Source organism: Entelurus aequoreus, linkage group LG25 (assembly GCF_033978785.1).
Source record: "Entelurus aequoreus isolate RoL-2023_Sb linkage group LG25, RoL_Eaeq_v1.1, whole genome shotgun sequence".
Taxonomy (NCBI): Eukaryota; Metazoa; Chordata; class Actinopteri; order Syngnathiformes; family Syngnathidae; genus Entelurus; species Entelurus aequoreus.
Window position 1 is genome coordinate 22,245,012 of NC_084755.1, and position 24,251 is coordinate 22,269,262.

General features: G+C 40.5%; 1 protein-coding gene across 14 annotated transcripts in view; it reads right to left on the bottom strand.

Moving 5' to 3' along the window:
• cacna1aa (calcium channel, voltage-dependent, P/Q type, alpha 1A subunit, a) overlaps positions 1-24,251 on the bottom strand; it is a 212,350-nt gene that overhangs the window by 14,010 nt on the left and 174,089 nt on the right. For all 14 annotated transcript variants that reach the window (XM_062036805.1, XM_062036806.1, XM_062036798.1 and 11 more), the window contains one exon: positions 2,585-2,804. In XM_062036805.1, the coding sequence (XP_061892789.1) occupies positions 2,585-2,804 (220 nt within the window). The remainder of the gene's footprint in view (positions 1-2,584; positions 2,805-24,251) is intronic.

Here is a 24,251-nt window from a genome sequence, read left to right on the forward strand (position 1 = left end):
TAGCTGTTGCTAGCTCTTAGTAGCATATAGCCTGCCATGTTTACTTTTAGTAAATTACTTTGGTAAAATACAAAAAAAGACAAATCTTTTGTGCTTATTTGAAGACATTTAGATGTGAACTGGCTTTTAGAGCGTTGCACAAGTAAACGCGCTGCAGGACTGCTTGTATCAGAGATTTTAGATGCAAGTCGATATAATCTGAGACTTGTTTTGTTACTGACGGACGAATATCCGATATCAATATCGGATCAGTACACCCATATTTAAATGCACTATTTCTAATTCGATTGTTGGCCATACACGAGAAAACACTAAGGGCCTGATTTGCGAAAGGTTTGCGTGTACTAAAACACGTGCAAACTTGATGGCACACGCAAAGCTGATCTCCAAACTCAGATTCAGTTCAAAGTTATACACAGCTTACACTACTCGAAGGTTAAGTTGCATACAATCGTTCCCCAAACTTCCCCCTTGTGTGAAAGATGCAAGAGATCAGATGGCACACCTGCACACCAATTTTGGCTACTCCCCGAGATTAAAGATTTCTGGAGTTCGATTTTCAGGTGGTATTCTCATGTACTTAAGGTAAATCTAGATCCTGACCCTGAAACTGATTTGCTTGGCATTTTCTAACACTTTAGACAAGATGGGTCGAAATGTTAGCACAGTGGTGACTAGGGATGTCCGATAATGGCTTTTTGCCGATATCCGATATTGTCCAACTCTTTAATTACCGATACCGATATCAGCCGATACCGATATCAACCGATATATGCAGTCGTGGAATTAACACATTATTATGCCTAATTTGGACAACCATGTATGGTAAAGATAAGGTACTTTTTAAAAATAATAATAAAATAAGATAACTAAATTAAAACAATTTTCTTGAATAAAAAAGAAAGTAAAACAATATAAAAACAGTTACATAGAAACTAGTAATTAATGAAAATGAGTAAAATTAACTGTTAAAGGTTAGTACTATTAGTGGACCAGCAGCACGCACAATCATGTGTGCTTACGGACTGTATCCCTTGCAGACTGTATTGATATATATTGATATATAATGTAGGAACCAGAATATTGATAACAGAAAGAAATGGGGGGAGGGAGGTTTTTTGGGTTGGTGCACTAATTGTAAGTGTATCTTGTGTTTTTTATGTTGATTTAATAAAAAAAACAAAACAAAAAAAAAACACAAAAAAAACAGATACAGATAATAAAAAAAACGATACCGATAATTTCCGATATTACATTTTAACGCATTTATCGGCCGATAATATCGGCAGGCCGATATTATCGGACGTCCCTAGTGGTGACCTATGGTATGGTCATAAAAAGATGCATTTTGAGAGTGTGCAAATCTGACTCACCACCTAAGTTTGAAGTCTGGTTGAGGGAGCTAGTGGGAATCCTCCACATTGAAAAACTGAGATATGAGATTTCTGGTAATTTACATACATTTTGTGATGTGTGGAGACCTATCTTGGAATACCTGAAACTGTAGTCAACCCCCCCTAAGAAGTACCTGTCTTGGCATAATTGATGTGATTGATGAAAGTGGACATTCAACTGATATATGTAAGCCTCTTTGTACGTATTTTGTTTTTAAAGGGTGGAGTGCCATCTCCGGGTTGGGGAGGAGATCTTGCCCCAAGTGGAGGAGTTCAAGTACCTCAGTCTTGTTCACAAGTGAGGGAAGAGCGGATCGTGAGGTCGACAGACGGATCGGTGCGGCGTCTTCAGTAATGCGGACGCTGTATCGATCCGTTGTGGTGAAGAAGGAGCTGAGCCGGAACGCAAAGCTCTCAATTTACCGGTCAATATACGTTCCCATCCTCACCTATGGCCATGAGCTTTGGGTTATGACCGAAAGTACAAGATCACGGGTACAAGCGGCCGAAATGAGTTTCCTCCGCCGGGTGGCGGGGCTCTCCCTTAGAGATAAGGTGAGAAGCTCTGTCATCCGGGAGGAGCTCAAACTAAAGCCGCTGCTCCTCCACATGGAGAGGAGCCAGATGAGGTGGTTCGGGCATATGGTCAGGATGCCACCCGAGCGCCTCCCTAGGGAGGTGTTTCGGGCACGTCCGACCGGCAGGAGGCCACGGGGAAGACCCAGGACACGTTGGGAAGACTATGTCTCCCGGCTGGCCTGGGAACGCCTCGGGATCCCCCGGGAAGAGCTGGACGAAATGGCTGGGGAGAGGGAATTCTGGGCTTCCCTGCTTAGGCTGCTGCCCCCGCAACCCGACCTTGGATAAGCGGAAGAAGATGGATGGATGGATGGATAATCTGTGTAAAATCTTCTTCATTCATTATTTTTATTTTCATATGTTATTTATTTACTTTATTATGTGTATATGTTTGTATTAAGAAAACTGACAATAAAAATACTTTGTGAAAAAAAAATAATAAAACAATTTAAAAAAGCACTTATTCTCAGCTAAATTGTTTCCCAGGTGTCATTTGGTTGCATTCACATAGAAAAGTTAACTAATTGCTTTGAATTTGTCGGGTCTGCTGCGCTGGCCAAGTGTGAATAGGAACATTTGTAAACATGGGTGTGTTTCTGTGTGCCTCCAACCTGTGTCGGCCTCCGTGTAGCGACACAGCGACCTCTCGGAGGCACGATGGCTGCGCTCTTTCCTCCTGTGCCCGTGTCTTGGAGCTCGACCTTCCTCCTCCGGTATGACATGATCCATGTTGTAGACATCTGGGCCTCCTTTGTCTCTGCTGCTGCGGCCTGACCTGCTGTGACCTAAAGACGAGACCGAGCGCTTCATGGGGCTGTTGTCACTGATGGTCTAAAAGGAGAAACAAAGAGAAACACATGCTGCAATGTGTGTGTACGCACATATTTGCTTGGAACTTGTTCTTTGAAGCTATGCATGCCAAGTTCTCTTTCAGTTATGTTAAACACACCTAATGATATACTCATATACAGTCGTGGTCAAAAGTTTACATACACTTGTGAAGGACATACTGTCATGACTGTCTTGAGTTTCCAATCATTTCTACAACTCTTATTTTTTTGTGATAGAGTGATTGGAGCACATACTTGTTGGTCACAACAAACATTCATGAAGTTTGGTTCTTTTATGAATTTATTATGAGTCTACTGAAAATGTGACCAAATCTGCTGTGTGAAAAGTATACATACAGCACATACAGCAATTTTGGTGATGTAGAACAGTTACAATCAAATCAAATTAGCTTCATTGCATGGCCTCTTAACTTCATGTGAGTGATTATGATTGACGACACCTGTTGACTTCTCTGAGCCCATTTAAATAGGGCCCATGTGATGCAGTCATGAGACTCGGTTACAAACGCGACAATGGGAAAGTCAAAAGAACTCAGCACAGATCTGAAAAAACGAATCATTGACTTGAACAAGTCAGGAAAGTCACTTGGAGCCATTTCAAAGCAGCTTAAGGTCCCAAGAGCAACTGTGCAGACAATTGTTCGTAATTATAAAGTGCATGGCACAGTTTTGTCACTGCCACGATCAAGAAGAAAATGCAAGCTATCACCTGCTGCTGAGAGAAAATCAGGATGGTCAAGAGTCAACCGAGAACCACCAAAAAGCAGGTCTGTAATGAATTGGAAGCTGCTGGAACACAGGTGTCAGTGTGTTTTGCATCACCGTGGACTGAGAGGCTACCGTGCAAGAAGGAAGCCCTTGCTCCAGAAGCGACACCTTAAAGGCCTACTGAAATGAATTTTTTAAATTTAAACGGGGATAGCAGATCCATTCTATGTGTCATACTTGATCATTTCGCGATATTGCCATATTTTTGCTGAAAGGATTTAGTATAGAACAACGACGATAAAGTTTGCAACTTTTGGTCACTGATAAAAAAAAGCCTTGCCTATACCGGAAGTAGCGTGACGTCACAGGAGGTAGGATTCCTCACAATTCCCCGTTGTTTACAATGGAGCGAGAGAGATTCGGACCGAGAAAGCGACGATTACCCCATTAATTTGACAGAGGATGAAATATTCGTGGATGAGGAACGTTAGAGTGAAGAACTAGAGAGGCAGTGCAGGGTGTATCTTTTTTCGCTCTGACCGAAACTTAGGTACAAGGTCTCATTGGATTCCACACACTCTCCTTTTTCTATTGTGGATCACGGATTTGTATTTTAAACCACCTCGGATATATCCTCTTGAAAATGAGAGTCGAGAACGCGAAATGGACATTCACAGTGACTTTTATCTCCACGACAATACATCAGCGAAGCTCTTTAGCTACTGAGCTAACGTGATAGCATCTGGCTCCAATGCAGATAGAAACAAAATAAATAAATCCCTGACTGGAAGGATAGACAGAAGATCAACAATACTATTAAACCATGGACATGTAACTACACGGTTAATAATTCTCAGCCTGGCAAAGCTTAACAATGCTGTTGCTAACGACGCTGAAGCTAAATTAGCAACTTAGCAACCGGACCTCACAGAGCTATGCTAAAAACATTAGCGCTCCACCTACGCCAGCCAGCCCTCATCTGCTCATCAACACCCGTGCTCACCTGCGTTCCAGCGATCGACGGGGTGACGAAGGACTTCACCCGATCAAAGATGCGGTGGCGGCTAGCATCGGCTAGCGCGTCAGCTATCCAAGTAAGTACTCCTTGATGTGTTGCTACAGCCAGCCGCTAATACACAGATCCCACCTACAATTTTCTTCTTTGCAATCTCCATTGTTCATTAAACAAATTGCAAAAGAGTCACCAACACAGACGTCCAGAATACTGTGGAATTGTTCGATGAAAACTGAGCTTTTTGTATGGTGACACATTGGGTACGAATACTTCCGTTGCCGCCGTGACGTCACGCGCATACGTCATATCCAAAGGAGTTTTTCAACCGGAAGTTTAGCGGGAAATTTAAAATTGCACTTTATAAGTTAACCCAGCCGTATTGGCATGTGTTGCAATGTTAAGATTTCATCATTGATGTATAAACTATAAGACTGCGTGGTCGGTAGTAGTGGGTTTCAGTAGGCCTTTAAGGCTCGTCTAAAATTTGCTGCTGATCACATGGACAAAGATAAGACCTTCTGGAGGAAAGTTCTGTGGTCAGATGAAACAAAAAGTGAGCTGTTTGGCCACAATACCCAGCAATATGTTTGGAGGAAAAAAAGGTGAGGCCTTTAATCCCAGGAACACCATGGCTACCGTCAAGCATGGTGGTGGTAGTATTATGCTCTGGGCCTGTTTTGCTGCCAATGGAACTGGTGCTTTACAGAGAGTAAATGGGACAATGAAAAAGGAGGATTACCTCCAAATTCTTCAGGACAACTTAAAATCATCAGCCTGGAGGTTGGGTCTTGGGCGCAGTTGGGTGTTCCAACAGGACAATGACCACAAACACAGGTCAAAGTGGTAAAGGAATGGCTAAATCAGGATAGAATTAAGGTTTTAGAATGGCCTTCCCAAAGTCCTGACTTAAACCCCATTGAGAACGTGTGGACAATGCTGAAGAAACAAGGCCATGTCAGAAAACCAACAAATTTAGCTGAACTGCACCAATATTGTCAAGAGGAGCTTGCCAGAAGCTTGTGAATGGCTACCAAAAGCGCCTTATAGCAGTGCAACTTGCCAATGGACATGTAACCAAATATTAACATTGCTGTATGTATACTTTTGACCCAGCAGATTCGGTCACATTTTCAGTAGACCCATAATAAATTCATAAAAGAACCAAACTTCATGAATGTTTTTTGTGACCAACAAGTATGTGCTCCATGACATTATGTTCTTTACAAGTGTATGTAAACTTTTGACCCCGACTGTAGTTATTCATAATACTGTGAAAAACTCTTACAGGGCAGGAATGTGCATAAATACAAATATGTTCAAAGATGATGGCAAACAGCCATGCCTTCCATGCTTCTGTAATTGGTAAAGAAGGGGTACAAGGGTCAGTATGACTTGCAGCATCTGCACGACTCATAAACCCCCCTGAACATGGAACATTCGCAGGCTGCAGGAAACTCCCAACATTCCTTGCTCCGTTCATCGTGCTTTGCTCCAGCCATGCAGGGGCATAGAGGCTGGTCCTTGACCCGCGTGAGGGTCCATGCTCTGGGGGAGGGCAGCAGGACAGAGCAAACGGTGCCCTACTTCGGTATGTAAAGTCCATCAGCCAGCGCCAGTGTGAGATGCCGAAGATTTGCCAAAAGGTTGGAATATAAATGACACTATACGGACAAAAATATTTATTGGGAAACATGGCCATTACACCTTAGTGAAAATGAAGCAAATGTGGTCCCCCCTTTTAAGTCGTAATAGCTTTTGGTAAAAGATTCCACCCATGTAGAAGCATATTTGTGAGGTCACTGAATCTCTGCTGTAGTTCTTCCCAAAAGTGGTCGATGGAGTTTATTCTTAAGGCTGTCTTCAAATAGTCGAAGATTCGACGATTTAATTTGTAGGAGTCTGATTCGACTATCAACCTCGCAGTCGAATCATCTCATATTAAACGTCCTAAAAAATGAAAGTAAATTAAAGTGCGAGGTGTAACTCTCCTCTTGAAAAATGTAATGATCCTCCCTCATGTTCACATACAGAAACTTTATTACGCCTTTTAACTTCCTCTATTTCACAGGTGTCAAACTCAAGGCCCGGATTTGGCCCGCCCCATCAATTAATGCGGCCCGCCAAAGTCCTGATATAATATGAGTCAATAAAGCATTTTATCATTTACCAAATGATGTCTTTTCATTGTGACAAACAGAAACTGTATTATCTAATAATGCAACAAATATAATACTATCATTAATTTCAAACTTTTAAAAATTAAAACAAAATAAACATCTGCTTGAGTTATATCAAAGCGAGTTATTCATCAAATTGTACACTGTATAAATTACAATAGATTTTAAAGTAAAAAAAACGGGCAGCTCAGTTGCCAGGATTTTACAGTAAAAAAAACAACAACATTTACAGTAATGTGCTGTAAAAACCATCGTACATTTTACGGTGAAGTTATAGCGACTCAGCTGCTAGTTTTTATTTTTTTTACTGAAAAATCGATTTTTTTTTTTTTACAGTGTACGTAATAGAAATATAATAATCAAATGCACAGCAATTAATTTTATATTGAGGTGAATTATTGTACATTTATTTTCATAAATTATATGGTTAAAAGCGGCCCTCTTAGGGTAGCCAATACTGCGATGTGGCCCTCAGTGTAACCGTGTTCAACACCCCTGCTCTATTTAGTCAAGTTTGATGTCTTTTTGACACTGAGCGCCGGGGCTGAGAACCTCACAAAGTGTGTCTTTTTATGAGATGAGATCTTTGCTTTTTTCCGCTTAAATACATTTTGGAATATTCCCCGTATAAGTGCGATAAAAGAAAGACGATAAAAATGGGACCCATTACCTCCCTGCTTGGCACTCAGCATCAAGGGTTGGAATTGGGGGTTAAATCACCAAAAATGATTCCTGGGCGCGGCACCGCTGCTGCCCACTGCTCCCCTCACCTCCCAGGGGGTGAACAAGGGGATGGGTCAAATGCAGAGGACACATTTGTGTGTGACAATCATTGGTACTTTAACTTTAACGAGAGCACATCGATGTGACCAGTCAGTATACACTACTACTACTCTGTTTATTTCTCCTAAAAATGCCATAGATTCGACTAATTGCCAACAAAAGGGCAAGACCTAACGAATCGTATTCGACAAAGAAAATCTTTAGTGAACACAGCCCTGATTCCTCCGCACTGAAGAATGCTTTAACATAAAAACAAAATGGATACCACCCCAAAAAATCTTTTAACAATGAAAGATTTGAGAGGGTCGTCCTCCATCCTTCCATTGTTTTAATGCAGCCCCAGCTCCACGACCTGTGTAAATACTGTTGTCCGCATAGTGTACATACAAAAGCACCATATTATCGGACTTTCAACGAGTAGCACTGACAGTCCTAACATTTTCCACTCACGCGCCATTCGTCTTTACATCTCTCCTCATTGCACACCCGCACACACTTTTCGGAATCAGTATCATTTTGCATGCAAGCATAGGGAGATTGATGGAGACACAACACCCTTATAGACAAGCACACTGTCATGGAGACATGGAGACAGAAGGATAGACCCCATCGGTTAGTTGGCGTGATTGATGATGACGAGGCAACATGCTACACCAAGGCAAGTAGCTCAAGATGCTCGGGGGACTTGTGAAGCTGACATCAGATGAGGTCATGCCGAGGAATATCAAGTTAGATGTAAAATTGGTCTCGATAAAATGACGAAGACAAGTAGAAAACTCCTGTAGTGCAGGGAGGCTGGTCAATTAAAGACACAGGCGGTCCTTGTTTTAAGACGTTTTGTGGTTGCAAACACACTGCCATTAATTATTAATGCAACTTTTACTCGCGTGCGGTGGAAGAATACGTAGACTAGTGTTGTCCCGATACCAATATTTTGGTATCGGTACTTTTCTAAATAAAGGGGGCCACAAAAAATGTCATTATTGGCTTTATTTTAACAAAAAATCTTAGGGTACATTAAACATATGTTTCTTATTACAAGTTTGTCCTTAAATAAAATAGTGAACAAACAAGACAACTTGGTTTTTAGTAGTAAGTAAACAAACAAAGGCTCCTAATTTAGTCTTTTGATTTATGCAGTAACATATTGTGTCATTTATCATTCTATTATTTTGTCAAAATAATTAAGGACAAGTGGTAGAAAATGAATTATTAATCTACTTGTTCATTTACTGTTAATATCTGCTTATTTTCTGTTTCGACATGTTCTATCTACACTTCTGTTAAAATGTAATAATCACTTATTCTTCCATTGTTTGATATTTTACATTAGTTTTGGATGATACCACAAATTTGAGTATCAATCCGATACCAAGTAGTTACATTGGTATCGGACATTGGTCATATTCAAAGTCCTCATGTGTCCAGGGACATATTTGCTGAGTTTATAAACATAATATTAAAAAACAAAATAAGATTTTGTGATGCTAAAAAATATCGATGTAATCATAGTAGTATCGACTGGATACGCTCCCGTACTTGGTATCATTACAGTGGATGTTAGGTGTAAAACCACCAATGGCGTTTGTTTATATTGTTATGATATGTTGTGTTGCGGTGCAAACCTACTCAGTGGCCTAGTGGTTAGAGTGTCCGCCGTGAGATCGGTAGGTTGTGAGTCGTACCAAAGACTATAAAAAATGGGACCCGTTACCTCCCTGCTTGGCACTCAGCATCAACAGTTGGAATTGGGGATTAAATCACCAAAAATGATTCCCGGGCGCGGCACCGCTGCTGCTCACTGCTCCCCTCACCTCTCAGGGGGTGAACAAGGGGATGGGTCAAATGCAGAGGACACATTTCACCACACCTAGTGTGTGTGTGACAGTCATTGGTACTTTAACTTTAATATTCTCCCAAAATGTGTTTCTCATTGTTGTTTAGTGTGGTTCCACTGTATGGCACATGTTTATGACAGTGTTGGCGTTGTTCATACGGCCACCCTTAGTTTGACACGTATGGCTGTTGACTAAGTATGCCCTTCATTTACTTGTGTGTAGTGTGTTCAAAATCAAGCTGATCGTCCTTGATAGTTAATGATCGGATAAAGTGAAATCTTGTCATGGCTTTGTCAACTATAGATCATTTAAAACACAACCATTGTTATAACTAGGGCATGCTGCGGTGTGTAGTGATGCATGTATCGCTATCACTCCTGCTGCAGGGATGATGCTTGAAATAGATGTACTATATTTGTCACCATGGAGACAAGGATTAGTGATGAAGAAGTAATCATAACACTGCTGACTGCGGATAGACATTAGCCGCTAGTTAGCCATGTCTTAAAGCACCTCTTCCTGAGGGCGTTTTAGTGTTATAACTTCACCTTTATCTTTGGTTATTAAGCCAAAATTTGTCCCACTGTCTGCGTGTAAGTACTCTGTGATTGTGCACTGCCGAGTATGCTCATCTGCATAGTGAGGGACCGGTACTTTTCAGAGGCAGTATAGTACCGAATATGAATCATTAGTATCGCGGTACTATACCAATACCGGTATACCGTACAACCCTAACGTAGACAGAGTAAAACTTAAGTCGCTGCACCGAGAAAGGACATCGTCACTTTTGCTTTTTTTTAGGTAAATAAAAAGTCTCTGTTTCTCTCAAGCGTAAGGCAGACTTTTCTGGTGGCGGCGCATAAAGAAAAAAGAAAGTGAAAGAAAAGTGAAATTAGCCATCCACAATAGCTGCATGCCCGGTCCAGGCCGCGCCAACGCCACGACCATCATAGAGGATAAAGATGGTGTCCTTTAACATGTAGCAAATAGGTTCTTCTGTGAAATGGACAGAGATAACCAAGCAGCGTAGTAGTCTCATTAGTGAGACTTCCTCCTCCTAATAAGCATGTGTATGTCTCCCTTGCATGACCCCTTCCATTGTGCAAGACTGCCATGTAGATAAAAGTATCACTTTAATTATTGCAGTATTCAGGGTCTCTGCGGGTTTCAACAAGCCTCATTTAAGACTTTTTTTTAAGACCATAATGAATACAATTTAAGACCCATTTCACATTGATACAGGCAAACAAGTACAAAAGACATGAAGGAAAATTGGAGGCCCGGAATTACTTGCAAATAGAGATATCCGATAATGGCTTTTTTGCCGATATCCGATATTCCGCTATTGTCCAACTCTTAATTACCGATTCCGATATCAACCGATACCAAAATATACAGTCGTGGAATTAACACATTATTATGCCTAATTTTGTTGTGATGCCCCGCTGGATGCATTAAACAATGTAACAAGGTTTTCCAAAATAAATCAACTCAAGTTATGGAAAAAAATGCCAACATGGCACTGCCATATTTATTATTGAAGTCACAATGTGCAGTATTTTTTTAACATGCCTCAAAACAGCAGCTTGGAATTTGGGACATGCTCTCCCTGAGAGAGCATGAGGAGGTTGAGGTGGAGGGGGGTAGGGGGTAGCGGTGGGTGTGTATATTGTAGTGTCCCGGAAGAGTTAGTGCTGCAAGGGGTTCTGGGTATTTGTTCTGTTGTGTTTATGTTGTGTTACGGTGCGGATGTTCTCCCGAAATGTGTTTGTCATTCTTGTTTGGTGTGGGTTCACAGTGTGGCGCATATTTGTAACAGTGTTAACGTTGTTTATACGGTCACCCTCAGTGTGACCTGTACGGCTGTTGACCAAGTATGCCTTGCATTCACTTGTGTGTGTGAAAAGCCGTAGATATTATGTGATTGGACCGGCACGCAAAGGCAGTGCTTTTAAGGTTTATTGGCGCTCTGTACTTCTCCCTACGTCCGTGTACCACTCCGTACAGCGGCGTTTTAAAAAGTCCTACATTTTACTTTTTGAAACCGATGCCGATAATTTCCAATATTACAATTTAAAGCATTTATCGGCTGATAATATCGGCAGTCCGATATTATCGGACATCTCTACTTGCAAAGTATTTGAATTCATTCACAGCTCTTTCACATTGGAATAAAAAAAACGCTCAACCTAACTAAAAACACCAGAAACTGGTTTAAAGTTTTCTCCGCTGCTATGCTAACAGAGCTGTCAACACACAGCTGTGTGCGCACACCAATAGCTGGTGGTGTTCAATACATTCTGACCGGGCAGCACAGTTAGTTCCGCTCTGTAGTTACGTTATAGCGTCCTCAAAAATGGAAACATTTCAAAGCGAGACTGAAGTTTATGCATGTTTTAAATAAAAGTCACGCCAATAGATTTTTAAGACCTTTTAAAATCGTATTTAAGACCTTTTATGAGATTTTAGGTGAATTTTAGACATTTTAAGGCCTTGAATTCAAATTATTGGATTTAAGACTTTTTTAGACTTTTTAAGACCCCGCGGATAAGAGTATTGTTTAATTCCTGTATTTAATCTTTTTATTGCTGTATTTTGTCCATTGTGTGTTCCGTGCACAGTGTGCGTGTTATTTCACCTATTTTAAGTATACGTTACATCATATTAGTAGGAATGAAACTCGTCCGTAGAAGCCTCGAATGAATAAGTACTATATGGTAATTGACCTGAGCTGTTTGCCGCAACTCAACTCTGTTATAGTTCAAAATGATTAGGGTTCCCGTCGTGACATACAGGGTTCGTACACTTTTTCCATGGCCAAATTCAAGCACTTTTTAAGGACTTTCAAGATCAATTTTCCAGTTTTTCCAGTACCCTTCAAAAGGCGAAAACCAGTGTGAATCAATCCATAGCCTTGTTGTTTGAGGTCACCAAATGCTGTCTGTAGGAAAAATACGGAAAATCTGCTAAAACCTAAGCCTAACATTGAAGCAGCAGTTATGGGGCATAGACAATGAAGCAGTGTTTGTGTAGACTATTCAATGTCATTGGTGTTTGCAAACATGTCTCCATTTGTGTTGTTTTTTCAAATGTATTGTTCTTTTTCTTACTTACAGCCCTCAATGACATCGAACAGCACGCATTGATTCACACCGTATTTGTGCTTGCAAACTGCATAATGTGATATAAATACACGCACCCTCAAAATGTCAATTTCACTCATTTATCAACAAAACTGTTCCACATTAATATAAGGATAATAAATTAAACCCCGTTTCCATATGAGTTGGGAAATTGTGTTAGATGTAAATATAAACGGAATACAATAATTTGCAAATCCTTTTCAACCCATATTCAATTGAATGCACTACAAAGACAAGATATTTGATGTTCAAACTCATAAACTTTATTTATTTTTTGCAAATAAGAATTAACTTAGAATTTCATGGCTGCAACACGTGCCAAAGTAGTTGGGAAAGGGCATGTTCACCACTGTGTTACATGGCCTTTCCTTTTAACAACACTCAGTTAACGTTTGAGAACTGGAGACACATTTTTTAAGCTTCTCAGGTGGAATTATTTCCCATTCTTGCTTGATGTACAGCTTAAGTTGTTCAACAGTCCGGGGGTCTCTGTTGTGGTATTTTAGGCTTCATAATGCGCCACACATTTTGAATGGGAGACAGGTCTGGACTACAGGCAGGCCAGTCTAGTACCCGCACTCTTTTACTATGAAGCCACATTGATGTAACACGTGGCTTGGCATTGTCTTGCTGAAATAAGCAGGGGCGTCCATGGTAACGTTGCTTGGATGGCAACATATGTTGATCCAAAACCTGTATGTACCTTTCAGCATTATTGGCGCCTTCACAGATGTGTAAGTTACCCATGTCTTGGGCACTAATACACCCCCATACCATCACACATGCTGGCTTTTCAACTTTGCGCCTATAACAATCCGGATGGTTCTTTTCCTCTTTGGTCCGGAGGACACGACGTCCACAGTTTCCAAAACCAATTTGAAATGTGGACCCGTCAGACCACAGAACACTTTTCCACTTTGTATCAGTCCATCTTAGATGAGCTCAGGCCCAGCGAAGCCGACTGCGTTTCTGGGTGTTGTTGAAAAACGGTTTTCGCCTTGCATAGGAGAGTTTTAACTTGCACTTACAGATGTAGCGACCAACTGTAGTTACTGACAGTGGGTTTCTGAAGTGTTTCTGAGCCCATGTGGTGATATCCTTTACACACTGATGTCGCTTGTTGATGCAGTACAGCCTGAGGGATCGAAGGTCACAGGCTTAGCTGCTTACGTGCAGTGATTTCTCCAGATGCTCTGAACCCTTTGATGATATTACGGAGCGTAGATGGTGAAATCCCTAAATTCCTTGCAATAGCTGGTTGAGAAAGGTTTTTCTTAAACTGTTCAACAATTTGCTCACGCATTTGTTGACAAAGTGGTGACCCTCGCCCCATCCTTGTTTGTGAATGACTGAGCATTTCATGGAATCTACTTTTATACCCAATCATGGCACCCACCTGTTCCCAATTTGCCTGTTCGCCTGTGGGATGTTCCAAATAAGTGTTTGATGAGCATTCCTAAACTTTATCAGAATTTATTGCCACCTTTCCCAACTTCTTTGTCACGTGTTGCTGGCATCAAATTCTAAAGTTAATGATTATTTGCAAAAAAAAAAATGTTTATCAGTTTGAACATCAAATATGTTGTCTTTTGTAGCATATTCAACTGAATATGGGTTGAAAATGGTTTGCAAATCATTGTATTCCGTTTATATTTACATCTAACACAATTTCCCAACTCATATGGAAATGGGGTTTGTATTTGGTTTGTTTCACAACACCTTAGTCACCTTTCATTAAGCATATCTAGCCGTATAACTGTGGCTATGATAACACATCGATTCTTAGTTGAGGTAAGTTCTTAACATTATAATTTATCATTGACAAACGCTCGCTTTTTTCCCTTTCATAGCTCGTGATAACTGTCCGTAATTAACATGTAATCTAGCGCTGATCTCACAGTTTAGGTTTAGCATGTACCAAAACGTAAAGTTTGTTAACTTGTGGGGCTAGTAATCTCTGTGGCTTACTTTCATATGACTCTTGCATTGCGAAAAGCTGGATTTCCTTTTTGCATACTTTGCAGCAGGCTACACGTGGATTTGGTCCACGTTTTATCCGAAGTTTGTATTTGTCATTTTCCATCCAATGTTCATTAAAACGACAACCTCCCGGCACGATGGACCGATGCACCACTGTCCTCTTGGGGGCGACACATATACGGCTCTGGCATGACAACAACCTAATGTAAGGGCTCGTGCAAAGCCAACAGATCAAGCGTGTAGCTTTCATTTTTAAGAAAACTTATTTTATCTTTTTCCATTTTATAATTAGCCTATTGAGTCAGAATGCCGAGAAATATGATGAACATTTCCAAGCGTTTACAAGCACTTCACCCAAAATTAAAGCATTTTTCAAACCTTGAAAACACAACATTAAAGGCCTACTGAAATGATTTTTTTTTATTTAAATGGGGATAGCAGATCCATTCTATGTGTCATACTTGATCATTTCGCGATATTGCCATATTTTTGCTGAAAGGATTTAGTAGAGAACATTGACGATAAAGTTCGCAACTTTTGGTCGCTGATAAAAAAAGCCTTGCCTGTACCGGAAGTAGCGTGACGTCACAGGTTGAAAAGCTCCTCACATTTCCCCATTGTTTACACCAGCAGCGAGAGCGATTCGGACCGAGAAAGTGACGATTACCCCATTAATTTGAGCCAGGATGAAAGATTCGTGGATGAGGTACGTGAGAGTGAAGGACTAGAGTGCAGTGCAGGACGCATTTTTTTTCCGCTCTGACCGTAACTTAGGTACAAGGGCTCATTGGATTCCACACTCTCTCCTTTTTCTATTGTGGATCACGGATTTGTATTTTAAACCACCTCGGATACTATATCCTCTTGAAAATGAGAGTCGAGAACGTGAAATGGACATTCACAGTGACTTTTATCTCCACGACAATACATCGGCGAAGCACTTTAGCTACAGAGCTAACGTGATAGCATCGGGCTTAACTGCAGATAGAAACAAAAGAAATAAACCCCTGACTGGAAGGATAGACAGAAAATCAACAATACTATTAAACCATGGACATGTAACTACACGGTTAATGCTTTCCAGCCTGGCGAAGCTTAACAATGCGGTTGCTAACGACGCCATTGAAGCTAACTTAGCAACGGGACATCACAGAGCTATTCTAAAAACATTAGCTATCCATCTATGCCAGCCAGCCCTCATCTGCTCATCAACACCCGTGCTCACCTGCGTTCCAGCGATCGACGGAGCGACGAAGGACTTCACCCGATCATAGATGCGGTCGGCGGCTAGCGTCGGATAGCGCGTCTGCTATCCAAGTCAAAGTCCTCCTGGTTGTGTTGCTGCAGCCAGCCGCTAATACACCGATCCCACCTACAGCTTTCTTTTTTGCAGTCTTCATTGTTCATTAAACAAATTGCAAAAGATTCACCAACACAGATGTCCAGAATACTGTGGAATTTTGCGATGAAAACAGAGCTTTTTGTATTGGATACAATGTGTCCGAATACTTCCGTTTCAACGATTGACGTCACGCGCACACGTCATCATACATAGACGTTTTCAACTGGAAGTTTAGCGGGAGATTTAAAATTGCACTTTATAAGTTAACCCGGCCGTATTGGCATGTGTTGCAATGTTAAGATTTCATCATTGATATATAAACTATCAGATTGCGTGGTCGGTAGTAGTGGGTTTCAGTAGGCCTTTAACTGATTGGAGAGCTAGTTTCCGCATCTTGCGGGTCCATGATGACGACTTCTGTTTTGTTTGATCAGCCTTTTTACTGCAGTGTTACGGGCACCGTTTGGAAACAATTAAATAAACATTTAAAAAAATATTTTGTACCGTACCGGTATATAATTGCGGCTTATAGTCTGGTGCGGCTAATATATCTAAACATATTATTTTCTGCTAAAAGTTGGTGTGTGTGGCTCAATAGCTGGGAAAATACGGTATATTGAAGCAGATTTCTCCATAAGAAATAATGGAAACATAAATAGTGGGTTCCAGCCTTGACATAAGTCCATATTTTAGTAAAGCGGTGTACACTTTGAACAGAATATAAAGCATACTTTATATTAAAAAAAACCTAACAAGGGGGTGAGGGATTGAATAACAAAGCCAAATTAACAACAACTAGCTGAATTGTCTTTGTTTTCAGCCACCCTGCTGACACGCACAAACACTAGCCCTGTGGTGCACTCACAGTTTGAAATCACAAAACTTTTAAAAGCCAGGTCGCTACAATGATTATGAATAAAGAATACAATGCACTTTACATCGTTGATTAATCTTCTTTGTGTGCAATGGAAGGGAGGGGAAGCAGTGTCAACAACACAAACCACCATTGCTCTCTTTGGACTCACATTGAGCTAGCAAAACGAGAAAAATACTAAAAACCACCTAAAAGCACACTAAGGGCCTCATTTGCGCAATCCAAATACCATGCGATAAACAGCGTGTGCAATCTATAAAATTGTGTGTACTATTAATAGGGGTGTGCGATTTACTAACACAGCGTGTGCGATTGAAAAGGGGTGCATACCGCCTTATTTAAGTGAGGATTGTGTGTGTCCTATACTGATCATCACCACGGAGACGCTCTCATTTACTGCACATTCATGATGTCATGCTCCTACCTGCGACGTTTTGCTGTACTTTCAATCAAGCAGGAGACATCTTCCACTTTTTATGGGCATTTTAGAAGCAGTCGTGCAGTGCATCTACAAAACCCAAAACCAGTGAAGTTGGCACGTTGTGTAAATCCTAAATAAACACACAATACAATAATTTGCAAATCCTTTTCAACTTATATTCAATTGAATGCACTGCAAAGACAAGATATTTAATGTTCAAAATGGTAAACTTCATATTTTGCAAATATTAGCTCATTTAGAATTTGATGCCTGCAACATGTTTCAAAAAAGCTGGCACAAGTGGCAAAAAAGACTGAGAAAGTTGAGTAATGCTCATCAAGCACTTATTTGGAACATCCCACAGGCGAACAGGCTAATTGGGAACAGGTGGGTGCCATGATTGGGTATAAAAGCAGCTTCCATGAAATGCTCAGTCATTCACAAACAAGGATGGAGCAAGGATGCGTGAGCAAATTGTCCAACAGTTTAAGAACAACATTTCTCAACGAAGGCAAGGAATTTAGGGATTTCACTATCTTTGGTCTGTAATATCATCAAAAGGTTCAGAGAATCTGGAGAAATCACTGCACGTAACACAGAATGCCCGTGACCTTGGATCCCTCAGGCGGTATTGCATCAAGAAGCGACATCAGTGTGTAAAGGATATCACCACATGGGCTCAGGAACACTTCAGAAAAACCACTGTCAGTAACTACTGTTGGTCGCTACATCTGTAAGTGCAAGTTAAAACTGTACTATGCAAAGCCAAAGCCATTTATCAAAAACACCCAGAAACGCTTTGCTGGGCCCGAGGTCATCTAAGATGGACTGATGCAAAGTGGAAAAGTGTTCTGTGGTCTGACGAGTCCACATTTCAAATTGTTTTTGGAAACTGTGGACGTCGTGTCCTCCGGACCAAAGAGGAAGAGAACCATCCGGACTGTTATAGGCGCAAAGTTGAAAAGCCAGCATCTGTGATGGTATGGGGGTGTATTAGTGCCCAAGACATGGGTAACTTACACATCTGTGAAGGCACCATTAATGCTGAAAGGTACATACAGATTTTGGAGCAACATACGTTGCCATCCAAGCAACATCTTGTTCATGGACGTCCCTGCTTATTTCAGTAAGACAATGCCAAGCCACATTCTGCACGTGTTACAACAGCGTGTCTTCGTAGTAAAAGACCTGTCTCCCATTGAAAATGTGTGGTGCATTATGAAGCGTAAAATACCACAACGGAGACCCCCGGACTGTTGAACAACTTAAGCTGTACATCAAGCAAGAATGGGAAAGAATTCCACCTGAGAAGCTTAAAAAATGTGTCTCCTCAGTTCCCAAACGTTTACTGAGTGTTGTTAAAAGGAAAGGCCATGTAACACAGTGGTAAAAATGCCCCTGTGCCAACTTTTTTGCAATGTGTTGCTCTCATTAAATCCTAAGTTAATGCTTATTTGCAAAAAAAACAGAGGTTTCTCAGTTCCAACATTAAATATCTTGTCTTTGCAGTCTATTCAATTGAATATAAGTTGAAAAGGATTTGCAAATCATTGTATTCTGTTTTTATTTACGAATTACACAACGTGCCAACTTCATGGGTTTAAGTTTTGTACATTGAAACACCTTTTTTTTTTTACGCCGAAGGTGCGCTTATTTGAGAGAGGCTGCACTTACTTTAGCTCATAAGGCAAAACAATGCATACTTAAAAAGTTTTGTTTTATGTAAGAAATATTTTGATAATATATATGCTATGTAAAGAAACAAACATCATTACAAAAAGCAACACAGCAAAACACCAAAATGCATCAATTTAATTTGTTTTAATAAGTCCTTAAGTGCTCTAGAAGTTAAAAATTATGAAATAATGTTGCTGATATCTAATATTTTTTGTTTCTGACCGTCCAAAATGTTGACACACACAAGTAGGACAAAGGAACTACGAGCAACTTCATTCAAAACTAGATGAGGCAATTCCTGAAGGAATTGCGTGTGAATGTTCCAATGCTGAAGTTGCTGAATAGGCTGAACAGTTTAAAGTTGAAATGGTTTGAATTGGGTGAAAAATGTGGAAGATAGAGCGTGCCAAAATCTGGAGAAGAAGAACAATGATAATAAGTTGAAATAGATGAGGCAATTCCTGAAGGAATTGCGTGTGAATGCTCCAATGCTGAAGTTGAACTGAAATCCTGGAATTTTTTTTAGAATTGTTGAAGTAGAGCAGGCAATTCCTGACCAGGCTGAATATTTTAAAGTTGGAACAGTTTTAATCAGATGAAAAATGTGGGAGTTGTGGAACTTTGAAGAATGTCCCATTGATTTCAATGGGAATTTTCAAAAAATGGGAAATTTTGGGAAAAGTCTGAATTTTTTAGAAAATGGTAAAAGTAAACTTGAATGGTCTGAATGAGTTGAAATGGTTGGTGTTGGAATTTTTCAAATCGGTCAAGAAAAGTTGAAGTCGTAACATGTTGAATTGAGAAATTGTATTACGGAATTCCTGGAATTTCGGGAAAACTTAAAATTCTTCCAGTTAAAAAAACAACTAAATTTTCTGTCCTGATTAAGAGGAATGTTTGGACGGTAGAACGGTTGAAGTGGGTTGAAAAATGTGGGAGGAGTAGTCGCCAGAAAAAAAGGGTAGAAATAGGGCTTTGGAAAATCAGGAATCCTGGAAAATCCTGGAATTTTTGGGAACTTGGAAAAATTGTAGTTTGAATGTCCAGGATGGTGGAATGTGTTGAAGGTAGACTGGTTTGAATAGGTGGAAAAATGTGGAAATTGTGGAAGTTTGAAAAAAGGCCAATTCATTTTGAATGGGAAAAATGTTCCGGAAAACCTGGAATTTGGGGAAAACTGGGAATTTTTGGAATTTGTCAAGGGAAAGCCTGAAATTCCCGTATAGGCTGAACAGTTTGAAGTTGGAACGGTTTGAATTGGGTGAAAAATGTGGAAGGTAGAGCGCGCCAAAATCTGGAGAAGAAGAATAATAATAAGTTGAACTAGATGAGGCAATTCCTAAAGGAATTGCGTGTGAATGCTCCAATGCTGAAGTTGAAATTTAATCCTGGTATTTTTTTAGAATCGTTGAAGAAGAGCACACAATTCCTGAACAGGCTGAATATTTTGAAGTTGGAACAGTTTGAATCAGATGAAAAATGTGGGAATTGTGGAACTTTGAAGAATGTCCCATTCATTTCAGTGGGAATTTCCCAAAAATTTGGGAATTTCGGAAAAAGCGGGAATTTTTTTGAAAATGGTGAAAAACTTGAATGGTCTGAATGATTTGAAATGGTTGGTGTTTAAGTTTTTCAAATCGGTCGAGAAATGTTGAAGTAGTAACATGTTGATTTGAGAAACGATATTACGGAATTCCTGGAATTTTGGGAAAACCAGGAATTTTTCCAGTTCCGCGACCCCGAAGGGAATAAGCGGTAGAAAATGGATGGATGGAAAACTTTGTTTTTTTTCCTGATTAAGAGGAATGTTTTGACTGTGGAACGGTTGAAGTGGGTTAAAAAATGTGGAAGGAGTAGTCGCCAGAAAAAAGGGTGGTAATAGGGCTTTGGAAAACCAGGAATTCTGGAAAATCCTGGAATTTTTTTAACTTAGAAAAAGGGTAGTTTGTAGCGGTTGATTGAAGGACATAATTCACCACACCTGTTATTTGACTTTGTCATCATCATTCACCGTACTGTTCTATTGTGTACATGACAATGTTGTTCTTTGTGTGCAGTTAAGAGCGAGTAATTCGGCGCGGCCCCTTTAAGTGGCCGTCAGTAGATTCTCACAAAGGTGGGGGCTTGTTGTACCCGCGATATTTGAGTGTTTGTGATGAAAGCGTTCATTCTTGCTTGTGCTTTGATAAATAAACGAAACACACGTTTTTGTGTGTCAACTATACGTCAAGTTGTTTATCTCTCACGCTACGAGCACAACACTGGTGACAAGTTTGAATTTCCAGAATGGTGGAATATGTTGAAGGTGGAATAGTTTGAATGGGTTGAAAAATGTGGAAATGGTGGATGTTTGAAAAAAGCTCAATTCATTTTGAATGGGAAAAATGTCCCGGAAAACCTGCAATTCTGGGAATTTTGGGAATTTGTCAAGGGAAAGCCCGCGGTTCCTCGAATAGGCTGAACAGTTTGAGGTTGAAAGGGTTTGAATTGGGTGAAAAATGTAAGGTAGAGCGCGTCAAAATCTGGAGGAGAATAATAATAATAAGTTGAATAATAAGAATAAATAGATGAATTTTGGTGTAGAAAACCATATGTGTGAAGGCTTTGGAGCATTCACACAATAATGTAGTTGCTTTATGTAGGTCAATAATAATGTTGTTTTTAAAGTGTATCGAATAGAGTACTGGCTAACCCAGTGTTTTTCAACCTTTTTTGAGCCAAGGCACATTTTTTTCATTGAAAAAAATCCAGGGGGACACTATCTCATCCTCGTCGCCATTGTTGTGTGCCAAACTTGTCACTTATTAGTTCACTTATTAGCAATCTAAGCTTAATAATACACAGTCTTTTTTTGCCTTTTATTCCCGCTCTTACTTTTTCTACTTCCAGGTGTCCAACACACAACACATGTCATCATATCCTGTGCCCCTAAATTCCCCTTACAATGGTTCCGGTATTGTCCTGTGCATAGACATCTTATAAGGGTACGCAGCATCGAGCGCTACTGCCTACTGCCGCTGACGAGACGCTGGGCCGCCATCTTGGAGTGGTGACCCGCTCCACTCAGTGCAATTCATTTGGCAGGAGCAATGAACTGTCAGCGCATTTAATTAATCTTACCTCACTGAATACCACTGATTTACACGCGTTTTTTTGTCATACGTGTAGCTATGATAAAGGACACATGTTTTGGCGTGTTTCATTATTCATAGTTTGCTTAACAGTAATAGAATATTCTTATATGCTATAAGTGACCAGACGTCCCAGATCAAAACTGGGATTATAATCCCAGAGAAGGGGAAAAAAACGGTCAGCTATTTTTAAATTGAAGAAACAATATGATTAGGTTCTATATACATGCGTATATCCTACATAGACAATGCATGAATACATTAGATATATATATATCTTAGGGACCTATAGACTGTATCTCTGTTGCTGCAGCAGCAGAGAGTTTATTCTGTCTTGACAATTTGTATTGATATTTTGTATTACATTCTTCCCTTAAATGATAATGTTTACAGTGATTGTTTTATATGAGCAGGGCCTTTTCCTGTTTATCACATATTTTGTCCCACACATTTCATGAAGATGGGCTACACACAATTGGGTTGGAAAGCAAGACTAAATTTAGACTTGTATAATACTGTATAGCCACTGTCCATCTGATTGTCTAGTTAGCTAACAGATATTGCCCCCCCCTAAACAATCTGGACTGTGGTTCTAACTTTTACCCCTGTTGGCTTTTACAATCTTTATCTTCATCATTTATTTCAACTTTATGTTATTCAAGTATGACATTTTCAAATGTAATTCATTTCATTGACAAGCAATTGTATCATGGTCATACTCTTGTTTGCTAGCGGCTACGATTTCAGTACTATTGAAGATCTTTGCACCTTCTCAACTCTGTGGTGATATTCTTTTCACAAAATACAACCAATAGTATGTTAATGTTAAATCTTACTTTTGAAAAGTAATCCCCCGATTCCTATTTTCAACAGTCCGCTCATTTGAGCAGGAAAACGCTGAACACCAGCCCCATCTTTGTTTTCTACCTGTCAACTGTCAGTTTAGGCTGCTTGCCGGCTCCTCATCACCACTTCAAGATGGCGGCCAAATTTCTCGTGTCACAGCAGCCAATGCTGTGTCTACTTATAAGATGTCTATGGTCCTGTGACCCGAGTAACCAATACATGACAGACACCACGAGCAGCAAATGTTAAAAACGAAAGTCAATAGCCTATACCAGGGGTCGGCAACCCGCGGCTCCGGAGCCGCATGCGGCTCCTTGACCACTCTGACGGCTCAGCTACATACATGCCGACCCCCCCGATTTTCCCAGGAGATTTATGGATCTCAGTGTCCCTCATAGATTACTCCCAGGGAAAAAATAATCCTATTTACACTCTAATTACTAAATAAAGGGCGTGCCCTAATTGCACTGTAGTAATTGTCCTCTATAGCATTTACATACAGCGTGCCAGTCCAGCCACATGTTGCATGTTGTTATTACTTGCACACACAGGAGACAGCAAAGCATACTTACTCATCAGCCACACAGCTTACACTGACGGTAGCCGTATCAAACAACTTTAACACTGTTACGTTACAAATATGCGCCACACTGTGAACCCACACCAAAAAAGAATGAAAAACACATTTCTGGAGAACATCCCACCGTAACACAACATAAACACAACACAACCATTACCCAGAATCCCATGCAGCCCTAACTCTTCCGGTCTACATTATACACCCCCGCTACCACCAAATCCCCCCACACATCAACCCCCCCCCTCCGTGCGTTGGTTGAGCGGAAGAGTTAGGGCTGCATGGGATTCTGGGTATTGGTACCGTCAGTGTAAGATGTGTGGCTGCTGAGTTAGTATGCCTTGCTGTCACTTACTTGAGCAAGCTGAAATTGCATTCTACGTGTGGTCGAGCAGGGACACTGTTAGGGCAGACTGTAGAGGGCGCCAAATGCAGTGACATCACGCTCTGATATTCGGGAGTCTCCCGGGAAAAATGAGAGGGTTGGCAAGTATGACGCTATCAAGCGCCATTCATTCAAAACTCGCGAGCTGCACTAACATCAAATTTCCACATTAAAGTGCGTGCCGGTGCGTGTGTCGGAGACCCCTAGTTAACATAGCACAAAGCGTTTAAGCTTTGTATGCGGTGTTTTTCATTTGAAATTTTTTTTTTTTTTGTGGCTCCCATTACTTTCTTTAATTTGTGAAACTTGCCAAAATGGCTCTTTGAGTGGTAAAGGTTGCCGACCCCTGGCCTATATTGACAATATAAAGTCATTCTCATCAAATACCTGACGCAATTGTTCGATATGACTTCAAACCATAACCATCATTAATTCTCTTGTCTCAAAGTAGGCCTACAAAGCAATGAGCTACCTGCTGCCACCTCCTGGTACGGAAGAGAAATAAAAGGTTACTTTGCTGATTTCCAGAC